The sequence below is a fragment of the Eptesicus fuscus genome, chromosome 8, assembly GCF_027574615.1.
Source record: "Eptesicus fuscus isolate TK198812 chromosome 8, DD_ASM_mEF_20220401, whole genome shotgun sequence".
NCBI classification, from domain to species: Eukaryota; Metazoa; Chordata; class Mammalia; order Chiroptera; family Vespertilionidae; genus Eptesicus; species Eptesicus fuscus.
The window spans coordinates 3,405,953-3,433,937 of NC_072480.1; the positions used below are offsets into that span (position 1 = coordinate 3,405,953).

General features: G+C 41.6%; 1 protein-coding gene across 1 annotated transcript in view; it reads left to right on the forward strand.

The window, feature by feature from the left end:
- Positions 1 to 16,097: 16,097 nt before the first annotated feature.
- The window catches only part of SMAD9 (SMAD family member 9), a 43,206-nt gene continuing 31,318 nt past the window's right edge, over positions 16,098 to 27,985 (forward strand). Inside the window, exon 1 of the mRNA XM_008160304.3 lies at positions 16,098 to 16,603. Coding sequence (XP_008158526.1) covers positions 16,192 to 16,603 — 412 coding nt within the window. The 5' untranslated portion in view covers positions 16,098 to 16,191. The remainder of the gene's footprint in view (positions 16,604 to 27,985) is intronic.

The window sequence follows — 27,985 nt, forward strand, 5'->3', positions numbered from 1 at the left end:
AGGTTTCTTATATGTGCCTAGAAGTGGGATGACTGGGTTAAATGAGAGTTCCATTTTTAATTTTTTGAGAAAACTCCATACTGCTTTCTATATGACTGCACCAGTTTGCATTCCCACCTAGTTATGTACTAGGGTCCGCTTTTCTCTACATCCTCACCAACACTTGTTTGTTGATGATAGCCATTCTGACAAATGTGAGGTGAAATCTTATCATTTTTATTTGCATCTCTTGGATGATTAGTGACTTTGAGCATTTTTTCATACAGAAAGCCAAGAGACATATGAAAAAATGCTCAAAGGCATTCTCTTATAACAGTATTATAAGTTGCTTATCCTTAAAATGTTCAGTCATGCTGTTAATATTCAGAATACTATATGGAAAAATATAGCATTCTTAGTCTATTTTAAACAAGACCCAAATAATGAGGCATATTCTTTAGGTTCCATCTTCACTGCTCTAATGCCTATTCTACTTCCCTTTCACTACTACATTTGGCATAAATAAAGTATCAAACAGGCAATGGAATGGCAATTCTGTCTCCAAAAGAAGTAGCACTGAGTAGAAATAAAAATATATATCTCATCTCTTTATTTAAGAAAATAATTCTAGATTTCCACTGAAACTTAAAAAATGATGTCTAATCAACATTGGCATTCTAGCTGAAAAAAATCAAACTCAAATTGTAAGAGTGGCCAAGGAACTATATCTCAGGGATTTAAGTTAACACAGATCAGGACTCCCCAAAGGTTTATCCTATATATCCTATATAATAAAGAGGTAATATGCAAATGGTCGTTATGCTGTGGTGCAGAACAACCGATCAGCAGGAGGGCGGGGCAGCGAGCTACAAGCAGTGGAGAGCTACAGGAGGGCGGGGCAGCGAGCTATGAGCGGCAGAGAGCTACTAGTGGTGGTGGGCGGGCCAGCCAGCTGAGGCAAGAGGCAGCGAGCTACTCACTCACGGATTCATGTGCAGGGCCACTAGTTAAGAATACATTCCAGTGACATGAGCTTACCTTAGCACTGTATGTTATGAGCACTAGCTGCCTAGTCTAAGTCTTGGATTGGGCAAAATATATCACTTTTGTTCAGGGCCTTTTGTCTTATGTGAAATTCAGTATCTATATATATATATATATATAAAGAGGTAATATGTAAATTAGCCAGGACGCTGTAACATTCACGACAGCTCAGGAGGAGGCTGCGTGCACAGGTGGGTGGGAGGGTACTGCTGCTTGGTGAGGCAAGCCACAGATGATGCAGGCCTGCAGAGAGCAGAGCCTGCCAGCCACTGTGGTGGTGAGCAGGCCAGCAGCGAGCAGGCCCGCAGAGAGCAGAGAGCAGGGCGCTAGACCTGCCTGCCAGCCATGGCGGCAGCGAGAAGACAGGCCTGCAGAGAGCACAGAACAGGGCCTGCCCGCAGAGAACAGGGCCTGCCAGCCAGGGCGCACCAGCAGTCCCGCCTCTGCGCGTGAGCTGCAGAGGAAACACCTTTCCTGACCACTCATTGGCTAAGATCCTGGTGCGTCACACGCAGTGTTCTTGGTAACTTGGGTTATAAGAATCCAAGAAGGTGATCTAGGGTTTTTGCACCTCACTCCTGGAGGAAAAAATGAAGGGCCGCTGCTGGAGGGGCTAAGAAATGTCATATCCTGCCCTGGCCGGTTTGGCTCAGTGGATAGAGCCTCAGCCTGCTGACTGCAGGGTCCAGATTCCATTCTGATCAAGGGCATGTACTTAGGTTGCAGGCTCCTCCCTGGCCGGGGCCTACATCAGGACTCATGCAGGAGGCAACCAATCAAAGTGTCCCTCTCACACTGATGTTTCTCTCTGTCTTACCCTCTATCTTCCACGCTCTCTAAAAATCAGTGGAAAAATATCCTCAGGTGAGGATATAAAAGGAAGGAAGGAATGAAGGGAGGGAGGAAGGAAGGAAGAAAGGTCATATCCTATTAAAGAGACATCTTGAAAATGCCTAAAGAAAGTTGTCATTTTTTTGTGGTGAAGGGATTGAAGTCTGTGTTGATGAAAACACCTTGGCAGCTACAGCGGCCGGCAGTGGCAGCAGCGGCAGGGTGATGAGGGCGGCACCTTCATCTGATCAGCCTGGTTGCCTCCTGCAGAGGGAGGCCAGACTGTGGCTTAAGAGTGTGGGCCTAAGCCGTCAGTAGGACATCCCCTGAGGGCTCCTGGATTGGAGAAGGTGCAGGTCAGGCTGAGGGACCCCCCCTGTGCACGAATTTCATGTACCGGGCCTCTAGTTAATATATAAAACAAATTAAGTTGTTGTTGGAGGAGTTCTATTTTTTTTTTTTTTGAGAACAGAAAAAGTATTTTATTTTCTTTATTGATTTAGGTATTACATTTGTATCCTTATCCCCCCATTTCTCCCCCAACCCCCCACTCATACCCTTACCCCCCTGTTGTCTGTGTCCATTGGTTAGGCTTATATGCATGCATACAAGTCCTTTGGTTGATCTCTCCCCCTTACCCTCACCCTCCCCTACCTTCCCTCTGAGGTTTGACGGTCTGATCAATGTTTCTCTGTCTCTGGATCTGTTTTTGTTGATCAGGTTGTAATGTTCTTTATTATCAATAAATGAGTGACATCATGTGGTATTTTTCTTTCACTGACTGACTTATTTCACTTAGCATAATGCTCTCCAGTTCCATCCATGCTGCTGCAAATGGTAAAAGTTCATTCTTTCTTATAGCAGCGTAGTAGTCCATTGTGTAGAGGTACCACAGGTTTTTAATCCACTCATCTGCTGATGGGCACTTAGGCTGTTTCCAGATCTTAGCTGTGGTAAATTGTGCTACTATGAACATAGGGGTACATATATCCTTTCTGATTGGTGTTTCTAGTTTCTTGGGATATATTACTAGAAGTGGGATCACTGGGTCAAATGGGAGTTCCATTTTTAATTTTTTGAGGAAACTCCATACTGTTCTCCACAGTGGCTGCACCAGTCTGCATTCCCATCAGCAGTGCACGAGGGTTCCTTTTTCTCTGCATCTTTGCCAGCACTTGTTGTTTGTTGATTTGTTGATGATAGCCATTCTGACAGGTATGAGATGGTATTACATTGTCGTTTTGATTTGCATCTCTTGGATGATTAGTGATTTTGAGCATGTTTTCATATTTCTCTTGGCCTTCCTTCTATCTTCTTTCGAAAAGTATCTATTTAGGTCTGTTGCCCATTTTTTGATTGGGTTGTTTATTGGAGGAGTTCTATTTTAAAGTGAGGTTGTGTGCTTTATGCACTGTGAGGGTTTTGATATATTTGTGGCATTTATCAGACCAGAATTAAGCAATTATTATGGCACTTACTCTGGGCCACAGTGTATACAAATCCAGGAATTATGACAAAAAACTATATTTTAAAATGAACTTCAAATATTCTTATATTTAGTTGTGTTATAAGGTAAATTTATTTAACTTGATACTATTTTTATGCAGTCGATTCTATTGTATCCCTATTCCAGGGAGGGACTGTAAAATTAATTTTATGAAAGAATGAATTTTAAGTTGTGTGTACCTTCCAATGGATTTGAAGTCATAGAGATTCTGGAGTATTCAGTAGGTTTTCACAAAACTTTAAATATCAACTGTGTTAGTGCATGAAAAGAAATTTGTATTTCTTCTTTCAGAATGCTCACAGTTGCTGAACCTATGGATGTTTGCTGAATTGAATTATTTGCTTTGAAGGAGTTTTGTAATTTCTATTTTAAGAATAATTGATTCCAAGAAAATAAAGCTCAATAATAGTGACTAATGGTATGTAAAATTGCTCTTGGTTCTGAAATAGAAAATAGGTCTTATTATAAATAATCTAGAGATAGTTTCATATTTTCTCTTTTCCTTAGTGTAGAAGTGTTATTTTAAAAAAAGTACTTCCCTACTCCCACCAAACTACCACTGTTAGAGAAAATTGATATGTTTCCATGAGTCAGAATTAAGTGGAAGAAGCAATCTGAGAAGATCTTCAGGATGCTAGAAATTGCACAAAGCCTGCTTAAGCTGTCCTTCAGTGAGTGTGGGTGTTAAGAAGAGATTAACCTGTATCAGCGATTTTCAACCCATGTGCTGCCACCTACTGGTGTGGCACTGACCTCTTTTCCTTTAGATTGTCAAATAAATAAAAAAAATGACAGCAGCCAATACTAGCCATCCAATGTGAATGAATCAAATTATACCAATTTTTTTTGGTCAGGTTGGCAAAAAATATATTTTTTGATGTGCCACAGAATTTTTGTAATGAGTTTATGTGTTCCATGAGGTGAAAAAGGTTGAAAATCGATGACCTATAAAATAGGGCTTGGAATGGGGTGTATGTGAAGATTTAGCAGCATTTTGTTATCAGGGATTCTAATTTCTTTCAAACCTTCTAGGTACCAATGGCCCATTATTTTACATCTCTAAATTAGAATTTTAGAAAAGCCTCTACTTTTGTCAAAGGCAGACTTTATTTGTAAAATCCCTGGACTGTGGTGATAAAGAAAATTATGATAACATTAGTATGAGATATTTTTATTTGTATGTGTTTTTTTGCTTAGTCCTCATCTGAAGGTATTTTTTCCACTGATTCTTTTTTAGAGAGAATGGAAGGGAGGGAAGTGGTGGTGGTGGGTGCGGGGGGTGGGGGAGAGAGAAACATCGCCGTGAGAGAGACATATTGATTGGTTGCCTCGTGCACATGCCCTTGACTGGGAATCAAACCAGCGATCCTGTGGGCCTAGAGCCAACACTCGAACCACTGAGCGACACAAGCCAGGTGAGATATTTCTTTATTGTTGTAAAACATACATAAAATTTACCATTTTAATCCTTTTAAAGTGTATAATTTAGTTGCATCTTCACATTGTTGTGCAGCCATAACCCTCTATCCATCTCCAGAACTTTTTTATCCTTTCAAACTGTACCTCTGTACCCATTAAACAAAAACTCCCTATTCAACTTTCTTCCAGACCCTGGTAATCTTTATTCTTTCTGTCTTTATGAATTTGCTTATTCTAGTTACCTCATATAAGTGGAATCACATAAAATTTGCTTGTGTCTAGGTTATTTCATTAACTTAATGTCTTCAAGTTTTATCCATGTTGTAGCATGTGTCAGAAGTTCCTTTTATTTTTATTTTTAAATATATTTTTATTAATTTCAGAGAAGAAGGGAGAGGGAGATAGATATAAACATCAATGATGAGAATCATTGATCAGCTGTCTGGGCATCAAACCATGACCTCCTGCCTGGTTCATAGGTCAATGAGCCACCCCAACCAGGCAGAAGTTCCTTCCTTTTAGAGGATGAATATTCTATAGTTTTTACATATGACATTTTGTTTATACATTTATCTGTTGATGGATGCTTAAGTTGTTTCCACTTTTTGGCTGTTGTGAATAATGCTATGAATATTGGTGTACAGGTATCTGAGTTTTTAGTTCCTTAGTATCTATACCCAGAAGTGCAATTACTGGGTCCTATAGTAATTCTACATTTAATTTTTGAGGAGTTGCCAAATTCAGCTATTTTACGTTCCTACCAACAGCGCACAAAGGTTTTAATTTTTTCACATCTTTGCCAACTCTTATTAGTTTCTGTTTTATTGATAATAACCATCCTAATGGATGTGAAGTGGTATCTCACTGTGGTTTTATTTGCATTTTCCTAATGACCAAGGTTGGTTAGCATCTTATCATGTACTTATTGGCCATTTGCATATCTTCTTTGGAGAAATGTCTATTGAAGTGCTTTGCCCACTTTTGAATTCGGTTGTTTGTCTTATTGTTGAATTGTAGGAGTTCTTTATATATTCTGAATTTGAATCTCTTAACAGATATATGATTTGCATGGAGTGTAATTTTTAATAGAAAGTTTCTAAAAACTATTTTATATATTTTCTGCCTATTTGTTTATATGGCTTTTTACATCTAAGAATTAATTTTGTTACATATCATATGATCATGTAAATAAAAGAAATAAAAATATTTTTAAAAATTCCTTGTTTCTAAAAGCACCAATCTTAGGTCACATTAATTTTAAATAATCATGTTTATATTAGAGGCTAACTAGCTAGCATAAGAGATACTAGTCCACTGGGTGATATAACACTCAGTGACACAGCTTTTATTCTGCAAATGAAATTAGAAGGTCCATTTGTCTTTCATAGTTCTACAAATTTGAATCATTGAAGAAAATTTGCTCTCATTCCCCAGTGTCTATTTTTGCCCCTCAGTGTCCTCCTCATTTAAAAGCTTTCCTTTGAGCTGAGAGTGATAAAGCAGGTAGATTATAAATAAAAAAGATTATTTTGTTCCAGTTTTGCTCTTGACATGTTTATATATTGATAGTGTTATTAAAAATTCAGCAGCAGATATTCTTTAAAATGTGTTTTGAACAGAAGAAGGATGATAAAGATGTTTAGTTTCATTTATATGTGGTATCTTAGGAGGGCAACAAAAAACACACACTCATACATACAGAGAACAGATTGGTGGTGGAGAGGGGTGGCATGTAGGCAAAATGGATGAAGGGGGTCAAAAGATACAAACTTCTAGTTAAGAAATAAATAAGTCATAGCAATTATAGTTACTAATCCTATATTTCATTTTTGAAAGTTGCTACATATTTAAAAGTTCTCATCACAAGAAAAAAAATGTTGTAGCTATGCAGGGTGACAGATGTTTAACTAGACTTATTGTGGTGACCATTTCCCAATATATACGAACTAGAGGTCTAGTGCATGAATTCGTGCACCAGTGGAGTTCCTTGGCCTGGCCTGCGGGATCGGGCCCAAACCAGCTCTCCAACATCCCTCCAGGGGTCCTGGATTGCGAGAGGGTGCTGAGGGACCCCACTGGTGCATGATTGGGGCTGGGGAGGGACATGGGAAGTTGGCCAGCTGGGGAGGAACCACGGGAGGGCATGTCTGGCCCATCTCGCTCAGTCCCTATCGGCTAGACCCCAGCAGCAAGCTAACCGACCTGTCTACCCCCTGTTGGTCAGTGCATGTCATAGCGACTGGTCAACTGGTTGACTGTCTGCCCCCTGGTGGTCAGTGCACATCATAGAGAGCGGTTGAGCAACCTTAGCATATTAGCATATCATTAGCATAGTAGAGGCCCAGTGCACTAAATTTGTGCACGGAGGGGGGGGGTGTCCTTCAGCCCAGCCTGCACCCTCTCCAATCTGGGAACCCCTCAGGGGATGTCCGACTGCTGGACATCCCTCTCACAATCTGGGACTGCTGGCTCCCAACTGCTCGCCTGCCTGCCTTCCTGATCACCCCCTAACCACTTCCCTGCCAGCCTGATCAATGCCTAACTGCTCCCCTTCTGGCCCGATTACCCCCAACTGCCCTCCCCTGCTGCCCTGATAGCCCCCAACTGCCCTCCCTTGCTGGCCTGGTCCCCCCCAACTGCCCTCCCCTGTAGGCCCGGTTGCCCCCAACTGCCCTCACCTAAAGGCCTGGTCACCCCTAACTGCCCTCCCTCCCCTGCAGGCTGGTCCCCCCCCAACTGCCCTCTCTCTCCTGCAGGCCTGGTCCCCCAAAACTACCCTCCCCTGCCAGCCATCTTGTGGTGGCCATCTTTGACCACATGGGGGTGGCCATCTTGTGCAAGGGCGTGAGGGTCAATTTGCATATTACCTCTTTATTATATAGGATTATGCTTTGATTGGTTGAATGGATAACTGGATGACCAGACACTTAGCATATTACGCTTTTATTGTATAGGATATTGAATCATTATGTTGTACACCTGAAAGTAATATAATGTTATATGTCTATTATACCTACAAAAATATTTTTTGAAAGAAAAGTAGAGGAGAGTAAGAGTAGGAATAGAGTAGAATGAACAGGAGTTCATTCTTCTGTTTTAAGAAATGAAAATCTAGGTCTGGGTTTCTAAACCTCAACTCTGCTGGCATTGGGGGCCAGATAATTCTTTGTCATGGGGTCCTCCTCTGTGTTATAAGATATTTAGTAGCATCCTTGGCCTCTACCCACTAGATGCCAGTGACGCACACTCCCTCCAACCCATTTGTGGCAGCCAAAAATGTCTTTAAACATTGCCAAAGGACCTGTCAGGGGTGGGGCAAAATCACTCCCTCTTTCCTCACTGAGACCCACTGGTCTAGGCTGATAAGAGGCTGAGCTGAACTCTAACAGAAGAATGGTGATAAAAAGATGCAAACAAGTGAAGTTTTGAGTAAAAGAAAGGAATAAAGTTTCTGATAATATTTATTAGGCATCTATGTTTCCAAGGCACCAGCACGAGGTGACATAGTCATTTAAAATCCTATATAATAAAAGGCTAATATGCAAATCAACCGAATGGTGGAACGACTGGTCACTATGACGCACACTGACCACCAGGGGGCAGATGCTCAAAGCAGGATCTGCCCCCTGGTGGTCAGTGCGCTCCTGCAGGGGGAGCGTCATTCAGCCAGAAGCCGGCTCACGGCTGGCGAGCGCAGTGGTGGTGGTGGGAACCTCTCCCGCCTTCACGGCAGTCAGATATCCCCCGAGGGCTCCTGGACTGTGAGAGGGCACAGGCCGGGCTAAGGGACCCTCCGGAGTGCATGAATTTCATGCACTGGGCCTCTAGTAAATAATAATAAATATGTATTAAATGCCTATTTTATGTGAGGGATTAAAGCTACATAGATGAATAAGAGTCATTGTCCTTAAAGAGGAGAGACATATGAACAAATTAATTGTGAACCAAAATGAAAATAATAATGTATATAAGGTACTGATTGAGAAGAGAATTTCATCTGAGGAAGTCACAGAGACCTGTGATACCTGAGCTGGATTTGAAGGATGAATAGCAGTTTGCCTCCTGGAGTGGATTTTTCATTTGAGTTGGTGAATTGCCCATGGTCTTTTAGTGGCTGAGTTGAAGACCAAATTGAGGCAAAGCTCTCTCCAGGCTGTCTCCTCTGCCCAGGGAATAAAACTCCCAAATTATAAATAAACCTGAAATGACTGCTCGGCACAATAGTACATTTTCCTGAGGCTTGAGTACAGTGATTAGCACCTGGCAAACCCCAGAGCAATGCAATTTTAGTGACAGTTTATATACTTCATGAAAGATTAACATGGTGATACCCAAGCAGGCTAAATAGCCATCTCAAACTGTGGCTAAAGAAAATTGAATTTATTTAAGGAAAGGGAATGGAGTATGGGATATCCAAAGGGAAGGGCTGCATAGCACCGAGTCAAGGGGACATTGAGTTGATGATGGCAGCACCCAGAATCTTGAGTTTCATCCTTGTAGGTACTCACTGATAGGAAGCTCTGGTTGTCAATGGGTCTGGGGGCTGAGGTAGTGGTCTTGGAATGCAGGTATGCAATCAGGAGTCTTTAGGATAGTTTCAGTTCTTTATATGGTATGCTTCTTGGTGTCCTGCAAGTTTTTTCCCCCTGGCCTTTGTTCTGTGGTGGGAAGCTTACAAATGCCCTTTAGTCCTAACATTTCTCTCCTCTTTCTGTTTGTTAGTAATTATTCTTACAGAATTGGAAACTGACCAGCCAGCAGCTTGACATGTTCCATTAATATAAGGGAAGGTGAAATTATCAGAACAATTCATAATGTATTTATTAGATACTGGAAGACAATAACTAGAACACCCAGTAAAAGTCAGACATTAGCAACAGGGAGCTACTTCAGCAACCTTTAGAGAAAATATCCCTGCATCCTTTTCCCAGACAGTGGGTCCCAATGCATAAAGGTCCCCATATGTGACTTTCTTCCCAAAATGAATGTATCCTATCTAATAAAAGAGTGATATGCAAATTAACCATCACTCTGCTACACCACAAGCCATGCCCACCAGCCAATGAGGAGTGAGTATGCAAATTAACCCAACCAAGATGGCTACGGCCATGGAGCGAGCAGGAGGCTTGGGTTTCCCTGGCAATGGAGGAAGCCAAACTTTCCACACACCCTGCCTGGTTGGCCCAGGCCTCCACTCAAGGCTACAAAGTTTTAATTATAGAAGATAAATAAATCCCAACAAAAATGGCAGCAGCCACGGAGCTGGAGAGAGCAGGAGGATTGAGTTGCCCCCGGCGATGGAGGAAGCCAAGCTTCCCACAGCCCTGGCCTGCCTTGGTCTCTGCTCAAGGCTACAGTTTCAATTATAGAAGATAAATAAATCCCAGATCCCAGGGTCTCCACTTGGGTCACCGGGGGGCATGGCCAGCCTGCAAACCACCACAGGCCCCTCACCCAGGCTGCCCCACACCCCAAGGGAACCTCCACCCTGATCTGGGACACCCTTCAGGGCAAAACAGTCGGCCCCCATCCGTGCAGCAGGCCTCTATCCTATCTAATAAAAGAATAATATGCAAATTGACCATCACTCCAACACACAAGATGGCTATCCCCATGTGGTCAAAGATGGCTGTCCCCATGTGGACACAAGATGGCTGCGACAAGATGGCCTGCAGGGGAGGGCAGTTAGGGGTGACCAGGCCTGCAGGGGAGGGCAGTTAGGGGTGACCAGGCCTGCAGGGGAGGGCAATTAGGGGTGACCAGGCCTGCAGGGGAGGGCAGTTAGAGGCAAACAGGCTGGCAGGGGAGGGCAGTTAGAGGCAAACAGGCTGGCAGGCAGAAGCGGTTAGGGGCAATCAGGAAGGCAGGCAGGCGAGCGGTTGGGAGCCAGCAGTCCTGGATTGTGAGAGGGATCCCAGATTGGAGAGGGTGCAGGCTGGGCTGAGGGACACACACCCCCATGCACGAATTTCGTGCACCGGGCCTCAAATAAAGTAATAAAATTTGATGTCATACATCAAAATACTAAAATCTAAAAACAGTGGGTAAAAACTGATCTTATTGGAGACTTCGTACACAAAGGAAATGTTTTATATGATATAGAGGCCCGATGCATGAAATTCGTGCAAGAGTAGGCTCTCGAAGCCCTGGCTTTGTTTGGAAGGTCGCCTAGAAGTTTGACCGGATGGTCATCCAGGCAGCCGTTAAGTTGATTTGCATATTACTCTTTTATTATTATAGATGCCAGCATATATATTCTCTATAAAACATAAGAGTAAATAGCCAATAGCACTGACCCAGGATTAGAGCAAGGAAAATGAAAAGAGGCCACATGTGAAAATGGCAGTTAAATGACACTTTGAAAATACATTTAAGCCGAAACCGGTTTGGCTCAGTGGATAGAGCGTCGGCCTGCGGACTGGAAGGTCCCGGGTTCGATTCCGGTCAAGGGCATATACCTTGGTTGCAGGCACATCCCCAGTGGGGGGTGTGCAGGAGGCAGCTGGTCGATGTTTCTCTCTCATCGACGTTTCTAGCTCTCTATCCCTCTCCCTTCCTCCCTGTAAAAATCAATAAAATATATTTAAAAAAAAAAAGAAAAAAAAAAGAAAATACATTTAAGATTGGTATTAGAACTCAAATTTCTCCATGAACCTACTAAGTCTTTCTGAAGAAATAAAAAATTGTGTGTTTATTTGGTGTGTGTGTGTTTAAACATAGGTATCTGTGCATTGATAGGTACATTACCAAAATTTCTGAAAAGAAAGAATACAACTGCTTTAAAATAGCCAATACTTTTTGTACATGTTTCATTTTAAAATACAGTTGTAATCATATAACAAATATAATAGACTATGGTTAATATGTTTTTGCTATAATAAAATAGATATAAAATTGATGAAAAATAAAACTCTGGCTCCAATAAATTAAAAAAGATAAACTGAAAAGATGAAATAGAAATACTATCATTAAACACTAATTTAAAAATTTAACATTATAGCACAGTACATTTTCTATTTATTAGTTTTATTTAAAATTTAGTTGTATAAACTATCCAACATTTTATTAAATAAATGTATAACAGTCTTCTTAGTTGTTATGAAACTGTTGAGCATTTAGGTTGTTTATACTACTATTTTACTATTTATGATAAATTCATTTCTGACAATATCTTTATGCTTAACATTATTCATATTTAGGGTTTATTTTCTGCAAACATCTTTACAGTAAATATGATTTCTGAGTCAAAGGGGATGCTTGAAAGTGTTCAAGTGCTTTCTAGAAGCATTATGCCAATATATGATGCCACCAACAGAACAAAATTAGAGTGTCCATTTCATGGAACCCTCAATATCACTGTGTTATTTAAATTGTTTCCACTTATGGTTATTGTTTATTGTATTATCAATATTGCATTACTGTATACCTTTGTATATAATTTAATAGTAGAAATTCTGCTGTTTCCTCCTTGTTATATCTTTTGCAATGTACCGAAGCCAAATTTTTCCTCAGCAACTCATATTTTACATAACAAAAATGTTAACCATAGTTTTTAAATATTTGCTACAAATACTTTCCTGTTATTTAAGTATGCGTTTTTACTTTTTACCATTTTTTACTTTAGTGCATTGTTATTTTTATCACCATTTTTTACTTTAGCATTTTTTACGTAGTCACATTTATAATCTTCTCTTTGAAATTTTGTCTATCTCTTTTTATAAAAGTCATCAAGAAAGCAGTATTCTTTTAAGGAAATTAAGTATTCCATTGGCAAGTGTGTTTAAGTTCTAAATTTGGTTAGTAAACTCGTAAAGAAGGGACAACAAGGTATATTTATGCTGCTCATGGATTAGAGGGTCAAAACTGATAAAGTTGAAAATTTAAAAACAAAACAATAATGAAACAATTATGTTCTGTCAAGGTGAATGTTTCTGGAATGGGACCTTCCAGAGTGGATGAGTGCTACCTGGCCCCTGGACTAATGGTTGTGTACAGTTTGATAGGTGATGTATGCTTTTCTTAGCCACATTGACCAAGAAGCAGTACTCATCGATCATTCAAAGGTTCTAACTGTCCAGTGCTTAGGCATGGTCACTGAGCAGCCAACAACATACCCATTTCATATAGTATCTTTTGAATTTTATTTTCATATCATATCATATAGTAACATCAACATATTTTTTTTGTCAAAAAATGATGTTTTTTGAAAAAAATAGTGAGAAAAATGTTATTGTTTTCTATCTTTGAAAATCTCTTTAATGGCTGATTTGATGGATAACACTTGGATTCTCATACTCACTTTTGCATACAGTCTGTTGTGATATGTTGTTTGAGTTGAAGTACATGAGAAAAATCTAATGACTCAGATATGTAGTTGAAAAAGAGAGGAACTTATAACTCCCATGAAAGGTTCTCTGGGACTCCAGGGGTTCTTGGGTCACACTTTGAGAACCACTTTCCTATAAAGTAGTTTGGAAGAACATATGAGTGGTGAGATTATTAGTGATCCTACTTGTTACCTTTTTCATTTATATATTCCACAACAGAGATGGATTACTTGTTCAAATTATAAATGAGAAAGGAAGAAGCATGAGTATGTTGATGAAAGATTTTGGAGGCTCTAGAGATCAAGGCAGAATAGTTTATATTTTGGAAACCAAAGAGCAACTGTAATTTTTTAAGCAGGCAAATGACCTATTAAAATTGTATTTAGCCCTGGCTGGGTGGCTCAGTTCTTGGAGCATTGTCCTGTACACCAAAAGATTGCAAGTTCCATTCCAGGTTAGGTTCAATCCCTGGCCGGGGCACATACGGGAGGCAGCCAATCCATGTTTCTTTCTCTCTTACATTGATGTGTGTGTATGTGTTTCCCTCTCTTTCCCTTCCTCTCTCTAAAAATCAATAAACATATCCTCAGGTGAGGATTAAAAATTGTATTTGGGAAAAAATGGCTGGAATTAGAAGAGAGAAGCTACTTTATAGTTGTCTCAGTAATATAGGTGAATAATGAGGTGGACTATGCCTCAGATATTGGTGGAAATGGAGATAATTTTTCAAAATTTGCAAAAACTGATCCAGAGACAGAGAAGCATCTATCAGACCATCAAACTTCAGAGGGAAAGCAGGGGAGGGTGGGGGTAAGGGGGAGAGATCCACCAAAGGACTTGTGTGCATGCATATAAGCATAACCAATAGACACAGATACTAGGGGCGTGAGGCCATGAGCGAGGGGTTGGGGAGGGGCATTGGGGGGATAAAGACACATATGTAATACCTTAATCAATAAAGAAAAAATAATAAATAGAATACTAAATGGGGAAAAAAGAATTAATAAAATGTACAATGCCACAAAAAAAATTTTCATAGAAATTTTTAATGCAGAAATACCAAAACTTGGGTATCCTACCTAATAAAATAGTAATATGCAAATTAACCATCACTCCGCTACACCCACCAGCCACACCCACCAGCCAATCAGAGCGAGTATGCAAATAAACCCAACCAAGATGGCTAGAGCCACAGAGAGAAGGAGGGAGGCTTGGGTTTCCCAGGCAACAGAGGAAGCCAAGCTTTCCACCTGCCCTTGGCGGCCTAAGCCTCCACTCAAGGCTACAAAGTTTCAATCATAGAAGGTAAACAAATCCAAACAGAAATGGCGGCAGCCACAGAGCTGGAAAGAGCGGAAGGGGTTTCCCCCAGCAATGGAAGAAGCAAAGCTTTCCGAACACCCTGGCCGGCCCAGGCCTTCGCTTAAGACTACAAAGTTTCAATTATAGAAGATATACACAAACCCCAACAGAAATGTCTGCTGGCCACAGAGCGAGCAGGAGGCTTGGCTCTGCTCCAGGCTACAAAGTTTCAATTGCAGAAGGTAAATAAATTCCAGATACCAGGGCCTGCGTTTGGGTTGCCAGGGGGCGTGGCTGGCCTGCAAACCACCACAGGCCCCTCGCTCAGGCCACCCCACGCCCCAAGAGAACCCCCACCCTGATCCGGGACACCCTTCAGGGCAAACCAGCCTGCCCCCACCCGTGCACCAGGCCTCTATCCTATCTAATAAAAGAGTAATATACAGATTGACCATCACTGCAACACACAATATAGCTGCCCCCATGTGGTCAAAGATCCTGCCCCCATGTGGACACAAGATGGCCACCACAAGATGGCCAGCAGGGGAGGGCAGTTGGGAGGCACCAAGCCTGCAAGGGAGGGCAGTTGAGAGGGACCAGGCCTGCAAGGGAGGGCAGTTGGAGGTGATCAATCCTGCAGGGGAGGGCAGTTAGAGGTGACCAGACCGGCAGAGGAGGGAAGTTGGGGGCAAACAGGCTGGCAGGGGAGCAGTTAGACATCAATCAGGCTGGCAGCGGAGTGGTTAGGGGGTGATCAGGCTGGCAGGCAGAAGCGGTTAGGGGCAATCAGGAAGGCAGGCAGGCAAGCAGTTGGGAGTCAGCAGTTGGGTCCCAGATTGGAGAGGGTGCAGGCTGGGCTGAGGGACACCCCCCGCCCCCATTCACGAATTTCGTGCACCGGGCCTCTCTCTATATAAAACCCTAATATGCAAATAGACCGAACGGTGGAACAACCAAACAACCGGTTGCTATGACGTGCGCTGACCACCAGGGGATGCGCGCGGAAATGGCATGCATCAGCAGCAGGCAGCAGAGCGCAGAACATGTCGGGCATAGGCCTTGGTGGGATGGTGGAGCAGGTGAGTGGGGGCGCCAGACCAAGACGGAGCGCTGGTCACTGTCATCGGGGCAAGCCTCTAGTGGTTACTGAAAACTCTTTGCTCCCATGCACTGCGGTCCTGCCAGGCGCTCACACCTGCTGCCGGTGCTGGCCCCACTCACACCCACTGCCAGCGCCAGAGCCGCCACTTGCACCTGCTGCCGGCGCCAAAGCCACCGCTCATACCCACTGCCAGCACCTGGCGCAGGCCCCAGCCAGCAGCCAGCAGCTGGGGAAGGAAGGCCCTGGCCAGCAGCCGGAAGGCCCCGATCAGCCCTGATCACTGGCCAGGCCTAGGGACCCTACCTATGTACAAATTTTGTGCACCAGGCCTCTAGTAGGGAATAAAGGAGAGGAGGGAGTTAAGATGACTAAGAGTTTCCAAGTCTAAAACATTTGAAGAATTTCTCCCTTATTTTCAACTTTAACCTTTTCTGAAAATTATTCTTATTAAGTTAACTGAAGTCTTGTCTTATTTTTCAGAGTTTGTCAGTCCATTCTAGGGCTAGGAGAATGTCAACATGCTTCCCAACCTGTATCTGTCACAGTGACTACCAGAAGAAAAGGAAGATCTATGACATCTCTGGAGAGTTACTTGCTGCTTACTTTTCTTAAGCCCTGCAGGCAGTGAAGGGCTATCTGGCCAGTTCCTGTTTTCACTGGACACCTGCAGTCAACCTCTTATGCACTCCAGCACCCCCATCAGCTCTCTCTTCTCGTTCACCAGCCCAGCAGTGAAGAGACTGCTAGGCTGGAAGCAAGGCGATGAAGAGGAAAAGTGGGCAGAGAAGGCAGTAGACTCTTTAGTGAAGAAGCTAAAGAAGAAGAAAGGAGCCATGGATGAGCTGGAGAGGGCTCTGAGCTGTCCAGGGCAGCCCAGCAAATGTGTGACGATTCCTCGATCCTTGGACGGGCGGCTGCAGGTGTCCCATCGCAAGGGGTTGCCTCACGTTATTTATTGCCGAGTGTGGCGATGGCCTGATCTGCAATCTCACCATGAGCTGAAGCCCCTGGAATGCTGTGAGTTCCCATTTGGCTCCAAGCAGAAAGAGGTGTGCATTAACCCCTATCACTACTGCCGTGTGGAGACATCAGGTCAGTTTTCTTCACGATATCATGGTGTATTTTAAAAGTTAAAGAGGTATGTCCCAGTTGATGGAGAGTTCTGGGGCATAAGCAATACAAGGACCACCACAATCACCAAAAAAGAGAGATGGGGGAGGTTCAACTTTGAGGAAATAATCCACAATTTTGTAGTCAGAAAAACCTAGAATTTCCATTTCAGCATATATGTAAACTCTGTGATTTTGAAAATGCAGTTTTATGTGTTTTGGAGTCATCATCATCATGTTCTTCCCACTCTTGGGGCATTTGAGGGTCTTAATATGGATTTTATATGATTAACTAAAAAATAAACATCCTCCTCTCCAACCCCTCTCCCTCAACTGAAGTGAACTAAAGTAAACTAAAGAAGTCTCTTCACTGTCACTTTCCCCAGGCTCAGGTAAGTGTAGGTATCTCAGTTTTTGGGTCTGAAAACAGCCAATGAAAGTTTTTTGGAATCCTTCTAGGACTGAAAAAAAAGGGGGGGGGGGAGGGTTGGGGAGTTTGGGAGTTGTTCTTAATATGGCTTTAAATATAGGAAAATATTGCCCTAAATTCTTTACACATCTGGATGTGTTTGTATGTGTATATACAGTTCACCTCCCTTTTGGAGAAGTCTAGTGTTGATCTTTGTTCCTTCACACTGGCTATAACCGTTTGACTGTTTTTTCCCCCTCTGGATTGCATGTTCCTGTGGCTATGGGGATACGTTTTTATGAGAGCTTCCTGTCCCTGATTGACCATCTGCCTCTTTCCAGGAGACCTAAGGACTGGCACATGAGCTCAGGGAAATGACCATGTCCCTGAGGAGAAAGTTCTGTTGAGGTAGACAGGCCATGGTTGGAGTGCAGCCTGTCTGTTGGTAAAGGGTTTAGTTAACCTTACAGCAGAAATGATAAAATGCTTTGTGCCCAGCCTACACAGGCTTAGCTAGGCAACCTCTCAGACTCCTAAATCATGCCATGATGTTGTAAAACATTAGTCAAGAAAGTCACCTGTCTGGGTGTGAATACTTCTCACAGTCACTTCATCCCAGGATTCAGTCCCTGTATGAAACTGTGATGAGAAAGTCCCACTCTCCTGGTGAATCTAATGCGTTTTCCCTAATTCATATAGGTTTTTGCTTTCTTCCCTTCTTTCTTGTTTCCCTCTGGGCTTTCTTTGCATACTTAAAAAGTCATTAGTGTCTGAGTGCATGACAGAAAGAACTCGATTCTTTTTTGTTTCAAAGATTTGAGTTATGCCCAGCCTGAGTAACTCAGTGGTTAAGCGTCGACCTATGAATCAGGAGGTCACAGTTTTATTCCAGGTCAGGGCATATGCCCAGGTTGTGGGCTCAATCCCAAGCCAATCAACGATTCTCTCTCATCATTGATATTTCTATCTCTCTCTCCTTCTCCTTTCCTCTCTGAAATCAATTATATATATTTGAGTTGTATTAAGCATTCAAAATATACCCAATGGAAAAAAATGTTCATTAAGAAATCATCTTTTTTTTGAGTAATAGAGTGGAAAAAATATCTTGTAAAATGTACCTGTTTTACATACTCAAAAACCTAATTTTAGAGGATTGTTTCATATTTTAGTTTTTCATATTATGTAAGGTTCTTTTAGGAATGGTAGTGTGAATGTTTTCACATATGACAGGTAGATTTCATAATCATATTTTAGGTTTGAGTTTCCAAAATGAAAGATGGGTAAAGATTGTATTAAATTTTAAGGTTTTTAACTTTCCTAACTTGATTTTTTAATATAAAAAGGATATTTTATATCTAAATTTCTGGCCATATTTAATGTTAATATTTTGAGAACAATAAAGATACTAATGTTAAGCAAGTTTTCTGGGACTCTTAATTATTACAAAGCTTATGTTTTCCCTTTGAAATCTCTCATTTTTTGACCTCTCCTTTTAGGAAGCTAAAATTTTGCTTTACTTTTTACTCACACAGCCACTTAAGTACTCTATTTCAATGTTTCTCATATTATCTGTATTGAAGAACCAATTTTTCTTTTTTATATCTTCCATCCTTCAAAAATGATACATTTACTAGGCAAATGAAATTTTGAAAAGACTTACAAAATACAAGCCCATTTTGTATTATTCGTTTTCAAAGTTATAAAATTGTTATCATATTTAGCTAATTATTAATATTAGTAATAGACAGCAAAGGGTAAGTCAGACATTATAAGCATGGTCATCTGGGCAGCTTCACCAGGAAGCTGCAACTTTACACTCCTCAGTCCATTCTATGCAAATCACTGGGAGAAGGGGGTCCAGCAAAAGGGGAGATGTGCACATGTGTAGTGACTTTTGGGTGATATAGGTAAGGTGCTTGTGTGTCAGTCTAACCTGGGAAAAAGATAATTGGCTAGGGGGATAGAGCAACTGTAAGCATATGAAATCTTGAAGGGTTAATTGGTTAAACTCCTCATTATAATCCCCAAAGAGTTTTCTCTCTTGCATTCTCTTATTCTGTGACTCATACTCGCCTGCCATGTGGTTCCCACCCTCAATGGCCTGCAGCTTGAAACATAAGCTAAGTTAGCCAGATGCTAGACTGGGCTGTTCTTTAATACTGAGCAGAGACTCTGGGCAGTGGACTTAATCCTAAACCCTGCTGAAGACAAGATTGGACCTTTTCCATGGTAAGACAGAGGGAGCTGGGACCTTGGAAGGGAATTCCCTTACTTTTATGTGATCAATAAAGCTTTCCACGAAACCCCATCCTCCTGTGGAGGCCTTGGGAAAGAACTCCACCTCCACCAGTAACAGGTGGGAATGCGGAGGGCACCCCACCAATAACAACATTATTCTGTTGAATAGCTATTAAAGTTTCTAACCATTAATTTTCATTATCAATACTTCTGCCTTTATGGATGGCACCCAACAGTTGGTGAGGTGCCACCTGTCTTCAGGCCACTATGTGTTGCTCATATCTGGGAGAAAATGTGCAAAATGTTTTTGTGGCACACAATGGTTTTATTCTATATGACTGAGGTTATTTCAGGAGTGTAATTTCTTTTTTTTTTTAATGATATTCTCTATCAATTTCTGATTTCTTTTTCCCCCACTTTATTTTTATTGTTGACAATATTACAGATGTCCCCATTTCCCCCCCTTTTCCCACCTCCACCAAGCCCCTGCTCTCCCCTTCCCCCTGGCCATCACCTAACCGTTCGCTGTGTCTATGGGTTATCTTTGGCTAATCTCTTACAGCTATCCCCTTCATGTTTTTTCTTCCCCATTGACCCCCTCCACCCCACACCCCATTGACCCCTTCCACCCCACACCTTCTTGCATCCAGTCCCTCCCATTTCCTTCCCCTCTGACAGCTGTCAGTCTGTTCGTTAGTTTATTTTGATAAGAAGTCAACTTCCAAAATATACAAAGAACTCATACAAAGAACTCATACATGCTATTTGTCTTTCTCTGGCTGGCTTATTTCACTTAGTATAATAATTACCAGATCCATCCATGCTGTTGCTAAAGGTAAGATTTCCTCATTTTTTTATTGCCCCATTGTACCAGTATTCTATTGTGTAAATATACCACAACTTTTTTTTTTTTTATCCACTCATCTACTGATGGGCACTTCGGCTGTTTTCAGATATTAGCTATTAAGGTCACTGTTTCCTTGTTAATTTTTTTAAATCTGGAAGATGTATCCATTGATGACAATAGGGAATTAATAACCCCTACTATGATTGTAATGCTGTTGATCTCTCCCTTAAAATCCACTGATATTTTATTAATTTATTTAGGTGCTCCTCTATTGGGTACATATATGTTTACAGGGGTTAAATTTTCTTGTTGGATTGATCCCTTTAGTATTATGAAGTGATCTTCTTTTTCTCTTCTTATGTCCTTTGTTTTAAGTCTATTTTGTCAGATATAAATATTGCTATCCCCGTTTTTGTTTTTCATTTCCATTTTATATATATATTTTTTTCATCCATTCACTTTCATTCTGTGTGAATCTTTTGTTCTGAGGGGAGTCTCTTGTAGAGAGCATATATATAGTCATGTTTTCTTATCCATTACCTACCCTATGTCTTTTATTTTATTTTTATGTTTTTAAAATATTTATTGTTGAAAGTATTACAGCTATCCCCTTCGTGTTTTTTCTTCCCCATTGACCCCCTCCACCCCACACCCACCCCTCCCAGGCCTTCACCACACTATTGTCTCTGTCCATGGGTTATGCATATATGCCTATAAATTCCCCGGCTAATCACTGCCCCCTCCCCCCCACACACACACACACACTGCCTTCCTATGCTTCTATGTCTCTGGACCTATTTTTTTATCAGTTTATTTTGTTCATGAGATTTCACATATAAGTGATATTATGTCATACTTATTTCTCTGACTGGCTTATTTCATTTAGCATAATACTCCCAGGTCCATACTCTATGTCTTTTAATTGGAGCATTTAATCAATTTACATTTAAGGTTATTGCCTTTTTTTCCCCTATATACCTATGTTCCTCTCTCTATGTATATTTCTTCTTCTTCATAAAACAGTCCCTTGAACATTATTTGCAATATTGGTTCAATACTGATTTGGTGATAATGAGCTCCTTTAGCCTTTTTTTTTTTTGGTCTGGGAAGTTCTTTAATTTTCCTTCAATTTTAAATGATAGGATTGCTGGATAGAGTGGTCTTGGTTTCACGTTCTTGTTTTTCATTACTTCATCCAATTCCTCTGGCCGAAGTATTTCTGTTGAGAAATCAGCTGACAGCCTTTTGGAACTCCCTTGTAAGTAACTAACTGTGCCCCTCTTGCTGCTTTTAAGATTCTCTCTGTAAACTTTGCCTTTTTAATTACAATGTGTCTTGGTGTGGGCCTCTTTGGGTTCATCTTGTTTTTCCTTCAGCAGTTTCCTGCCATTATTTCTTCAAACAGTTTCTCTATCCCTTCCTTGCTCACTTTCTGATATTACTATGATTTGGATGTTGTTATGATTCACATTGTCCCAAAGTTCCCTTAAAAAAACAAGCAATCAGAGCAGCTAAAAGAAGATGCACATTCTTCTAAATTTAGCTGCTCTGATTGCTTGTGTTTTTTTCTACGTTGTCTTCCAAATCACTGATTCAATTCTCTGCTTCATTCAACCTACTTTGTTGTTGTTGTTGTTGTTAATCTTCACCTGAGGATACGTTTTCCTTTGCTGTTTAGAAGGAGTGGGAGGGTGGGAAGGAAGGGAAGAGAGCGAGAGAGAAACATCAAGTTGGGAGAGACACATTGATTGGCTGCCTCCTGCCCTCCCCCCTGACTGGGGATGGGGAGTGATCACACAACCCACATAGTGCCCTTAACTGGGAGTCGAACCCTCAACCCTTTGGTGCACAGTCCAATTCCCTAATCACTGAGCAACACAGGCCATGGCCAGCCTACTTTTTATTTTATTCCTTCTAGTGTATTCTTGATATCAGATGTATTCTTTATTTCTGACTGCTTCTTTTTATATTTAAAAAAAAACTTTATTGTTGAGAGTATTGCAAATGTCCCTCTTTTTCCCCCTCATTTGCCCCCCTCCACCCGGTTCCTGCCCCACCCCAGGCCTTCGCCACCCTATTGTCTGAGTCTAGAGGTAATGTATATCTACACTAATAAAAGAGGAAGATGTAAATTGACTGTACCTTCATGACACCCACCAGCCAATCAGGAGTGAGTATGCAAATTAACCCAACAAAGATTGCAGGTTAATTTGCATATGCAGGTGCTGAGCGGCCAGGGGTGGGACAACAATGCAGGCGTTCCACTCCACCTCAGCCGCTCCAGTCCTCTGGGCAGCGTGGGAAGGCAGAAAGGTGGCTCCAGCTGGAGCGAAGGCAGTGCTGGCAGCCAGGGGAAGGAAGGCCCATTCTTGCATTAATCTTCGTGCATCGGGCCTCTAGTATGCATATAAAATCTTTGTTTAATCTCTTCCCACTCCCCCACCCTCTTTCCTCTGAAAATCATCAATCTATTCCATTTCCATGCCTCTGATTTTATTATATTTTATTCCCTTTTCACTTCTCCACCCTTCTTATCTGTCTCTACGTGGCTTCTCTTATAAATCCTTAGTTATAATATTTCAATTGGTTTTTCAGGTTGGTTGCTCTGTAATTTAGTTGTAAATCTGATTTGGGGCTGGGAGCAAGTGGGCACAGCTTCCAGCTACTCTGCAGCCATCTTGGAATCTATCCTGTAATTTCTCCTTTACATAAAATACTCATCCTGTTTCAAAACCACATGATTTCTGAAAAAGATACAAAAGCTGTTTTCATCTCCGTATTTAACCCCCATATATACAGTAACTCCTTCCACTATTTTCCTTTGTGTAACACTTAAATATTAAGATAGTGTGGTATTTAAAGGGTGGCATAATATTGAAACAAATGTCTGAAAATTCACTATGTCATATTTGCAAGTAGCAGTTGAAATGTGGAAATGGAATTTGCTATTTAGGAATAGCTATTGCTATGGATTGAATGTTTGTGTTCCCTCAAAATACTTATGTTGAAAACCTAATGCCTAATGCATGAGGTGATGGTATTAACAGGAAGGGCCTCTTGGAGGTGATTAGGTAATGGGGGCAGAGCCTAATGTATAGGATTAGCGTCCTTATAAAGAGGCTTGAGAGAGGTCCCTGGCCCCTTCTACCATGTATGGACACAGTGAGAAGATGGCCCTCTGCAGCCAGGAAGAGGGCTCTCACCAGGACCCAACCATGCTGCACCCTGATCTCAGACTTCCGAGCTCCCAGAACTGTGAGAAATAAATTTCTGTTGTTTATAAGCCACCTGGTCTGTGGTATTTCTGTTATGGCAACCCAAATGGACTAAGACAGCTAAGTTTTTAATAAAAGTATTTAAAAATATGATCAGTGCAGACTTAAGGTAACTGAGCCCCTCTGACCAAATAACCAGGGTTATACTATCAGTTTTCTATACCAATATTCACTGCTTTTGGTTTTACCCAGATAGTAAAAGTTTATTATCAAGATATTTGTCTCAGTAAAGAAAAACATATTCTTTCTTTTCTTTTGATGCCTCGATCTACATGCCAAGAAGAATAGAAGTATATCCATTCAGGAGTCTACGAGTCATTTTGTTTATTAATGGTAGGAATACACTGTAGATATCTCACATGAAAACTGAAGTCACAGAAATTATTCAAATTTCTCTTCATTAAAAAAGGAAAATGCGTGTTTATTTGAAATTTGTTAACATTGTGATGAAGAAGCATCATTGAAAATAAGCCATATGTCATTTACTACTTTGCAGCCCCTCACTTTCAGACTATTCATGAGGCAAGTCATCTTTTTATTCCTGCATAGTCATAGAATACATAAAGGGAAATTCAGAGGCTTATTGTGCAGGTCACTTTTTCATGGTGATGTTGAGTGTTTATTTTTTAATGTCATAGATAGTATATACAAATATGGCTTTTAAAAGGGGAAGGAATCATTTGTTTCTCTGATACTCTTACCTGTTGTGATTTAGTTTCCAACTTTTCATTCACCTGTTTGAGTTTGTATTCTACATGTAGAAGTGAGAATTATTATTTGTTAAGAAAGAGATAAATGTATTATTGTAGGTAATCTGTAGATTTTGTAATTGATATTATTGTTGTCTGTTTACTTGCAAATATTTGCTTTTCATGAAAGTTTGTATCAATACTTGCAGGTGGTAAGAAATTGATAGTGTGATTAAAAACAAGAGCTACCCCATCCATCTCCAGGAACAACCTCTTTTAATCATTCTTGCTTAGTTCCTATTCTACTTCCATGTATTATTACTAAAAATTATAGAGATAACTCTATATAATGTGCTTATACATTGGTTTCCAAAATTTATCACCTTAAGATAATTTCATTGATTTTAATATGAAAGATGAGAATTTAGTTAATTTACATTACCTTCTTTCTTTCTCCCTCTTCTTGATTCTCAATATTTATATTTTAGTTTATAGTTATGTTATTTTTTTGGCAATCCTATTGGTTTCCATTGTGGGATTTGGGGATCAGAATTATTTTCACAAGTCTCCATAAAACTAAGTCTTAGTGAGGCCACAAAGAACCCCCACACTTCTCCCAAAGCTTCTAAATAGAGATTCCTTATCTAAATGTGGCTGCCAGTTTTATCTGGAAAGGCCCACAAAACCAAGCATCAGTAGAATAGGGATAATTTTGGTGTCTTGTTGTCTGGAGTAAGGCTGGTGGCCAGATCTGATCTCAAGCTTGGTAAGAGCTGTGAACCCCCAGCTAACCTCAGTGGCTTGGTTTGCCTGGATAGGCTTCTCCAGAACTCAGGAGAAGCCAAGATGCTTGAGTTTCCACCTGATCTTGCTGAGGCTTTATCCAGAACATGCATTTGTTGTGTTTTCTCTCAAGGAAGATCTCTAACTGGATCTCATCCCTTTTATTTTTATTGAAGGTTATGCCAGTGTGTGTGTGTGTGTGTGTGTGTGTGTGTGTGTGTGTGTGTGAGAGAGAGAGAGAGAGAGAGAGAGAGAGAGAGAGAGAGAGAGAGAGAGAGAGAGAGAGAGAAATCGGAAGTCGGATGCACATAGGTTGATAAATTTACCAGATTTTTTATTTTGTTTTTTAGTTATAGTTTCTAGTATCTGATATTATATGCATGGAGCCTTTTGTTGGATGCTTTTGCAAAACTGATGTTGATAATCACAACATGAAGCAAGTCTTCCCAGTACATGGGCATGTTTCCTGTATAGATAACCAAATTGACTCTAGTAAAAAAAAAAAAGATACCACTCTAAAGTCAGACAGTAAACAGAGGATTTTAACCAATCATAGTCCATCATGGCACCTTTATAATATGGAATTAAACAATAGAAGCTGCCAGAAGCCTGATGACTTATATTTGAAATTCACAGAGCATCCTCACTATCCATTCTTCTTCAAAACAGCCACATACTCAGTGTGGCATTGTAACTCCCTAAACTAATGAGCTATTCCAAAGAATTATTGCTGATGTTGATAACAATTCCAAATAGAAAAGCTGACTTGTACCTTGGAGGAAAACCATTATTAATGGACAGTTTCATCATAGTGGTGAAGACAGTGTGTTTTGCTTGCTTCAGCCCACTGTTACTCTAATATATAAAATCTCTGGGTCCATCATGACTGGAGGCTCGGCCAACCAGAAGTTAGTCCTGCAGTTAACGCTGGGTTGCCATGGCAAGCCAGCACTGACTGCTGGGGCTGCAGGTGTGGTGACCCAGCACTGACTGCTGATGGGGCTGCGAATCAGGCCCAGAGAGAGGCCTAAAGAGAGAAGCAGGGTCTGATCCATAGCCTGTGTGGCAGCTGTTGATCAGCACTTGCCTGTCTCTTTCCCTCTGGGTGGAGTCAGCAGCCATGCCTCCATTTCTCTCCAGACCTACACTGGGGCTGCTTATCAGCCCCTCCTTTCTGATCAGGCCCCATTGATAGGCCCAGAGACACTGTCATAAAAACCGACCAATCAGAACCAAATCTGGGTGAAGTGTGAGGAGCCAATGGCTGCCTAGGAGGCAGAGCTTTTGATGCTGACTGGCATAGAAACCGACCAATCAGAACCAAATTGGATGGCAGAGGAGGGCAGTTAGGGGCAAGATCAGGCCTGCAGGGGAGGGCAGTTGGGGGTGAGATCAGGCAGGCAGAGGCAGTTAGGGGCAATCAGGCTGGCAGGGAAGGGCAGTTGGGGGCGAGATCAGGCCAGCAAGGGAGGGCTGTTAGGGGTGATCAGAGAGGCAGGCAGAGGCAGTTAGGGGTGATCAGGCAGGCAAGCAGGTGAGCAGTTAGGAGCCAGTGGTCCCAGATAGCAAGAGGGATGTCTGACTGCCCACAGGGATTGGGCCTAAACCAGCAGTCAGACATCCCCTAAGGGGTCCCTGATTAGAGAGGGTGCAGGTTGGGTTAAGGGAACCCCCCCTCCATACACAAATTTCATGCACCAGGGCACTAGTCTATACTAATAAAAGCCTAAGTGGCCCTTGCGCCCTTCCATGATGCCCTCACGTCATCACAAGATGGCCACCCCCACATTGTCATAAGATAGCTGCCCCCATGGCATCACAAGATGGCCACTACAAGATGGCCAGCAGGATAGGGCAGTTGTGGGCAATCAGGCTGGCAGGGTAGGGCAGTTGTGGGCGATCAGGCTGGCAGGGGAGGGCAGTTGGGGGCGACTGGGCCTGCAGGGGAGGGCAGTTTGGGGGGCCAGACCTGCTGGGGAGGGCAGTTGGTGGGGGGGACCAGGCCTGCAGGGGAGGGCAGCTGGGGCGATTGGGCCAGCAGGGTAGGGCAGTGGGGGCGATCAGGCTGGCAGGCAGAAGCGGTTAGGGCAATCAGGCAGGCAGGCAGGCAGGCGAGTGTTTAGGAGTCAGCAGTCCCGGATTGTGAGAGGGATGTCCGACTGCCAGTTTAGGGGATTGGCCCTAAACCGGCAGTTGGACATCCCTCAAGAGGTCCCAGATTGGAGAGGGTGCATGCTAGGCTGAGGGAACCCCCCACCCCCATGCACAAATTTCATGCACTGGGCCTCTTGTTATAAATAAGTATTCTCCTCATAAGTTCCTAGGCCAATAGATGTAAAGATTAAGCAGATGATATCCCCTATCTGAGAGGGCAATCTGGGGGAACCCAATAATTATGTTGTTTTGTGATGAAAGTGCTCTGGAGTTGTGTCTGTTGCTAATACATTTTGCATTAAAATCAAAGTTTAGATAGCAAAAAGAAAAAAAAAGAATTAGTTTTCCTTAGAAAAGCCTGGTCCATTGCCTTCTACCATCCAGCATTGGTGATGGGAAGTCATAAGTCAGTCTTAGTTTCATTTCTTTGTAGGTGACTTTGAGGTGATCCTCTGGGAGCTTTTAGAATATTCCACTTGTCTAGATGTTTGAAATTCAATATGGTATGACTAGATTTGGATCTGTTTTTATTCATTGGGATGTGCACTCTGGTTCTCTTCAATCTGATGACATGGATTCTTCTATAGTTCTGAAAATTTTTCTTTGGCTATTTCTTGAATCTTTTTTTTTTCTATTTTCTCTGCTTCTCTGTCTGCATTTACATTGGTCATAGGTTGTAGCTCAATAACACTTATGGAATATCTTCTTTCTGTTGGGCATTGTGACACTTTAGAAGTCAATAGGAGTCATGAATGCCTGGACAGTGCTTGCCCTAGAGAATTGTATCATTTCCTAAGTTTTTGTACAGAATCAGGATCAAGAAAACTCATGTTCTTCTTAAAGTGTGTAACCCAGAAGGGAAATGCTAAATGAACAGGCTTTATTTATAAGTTCTCTATTACCTTTTACTTATTCACTTGTATTATTATTACTCACTGTTTATCTTTTACAAAATAACTTTTAGTTGCCT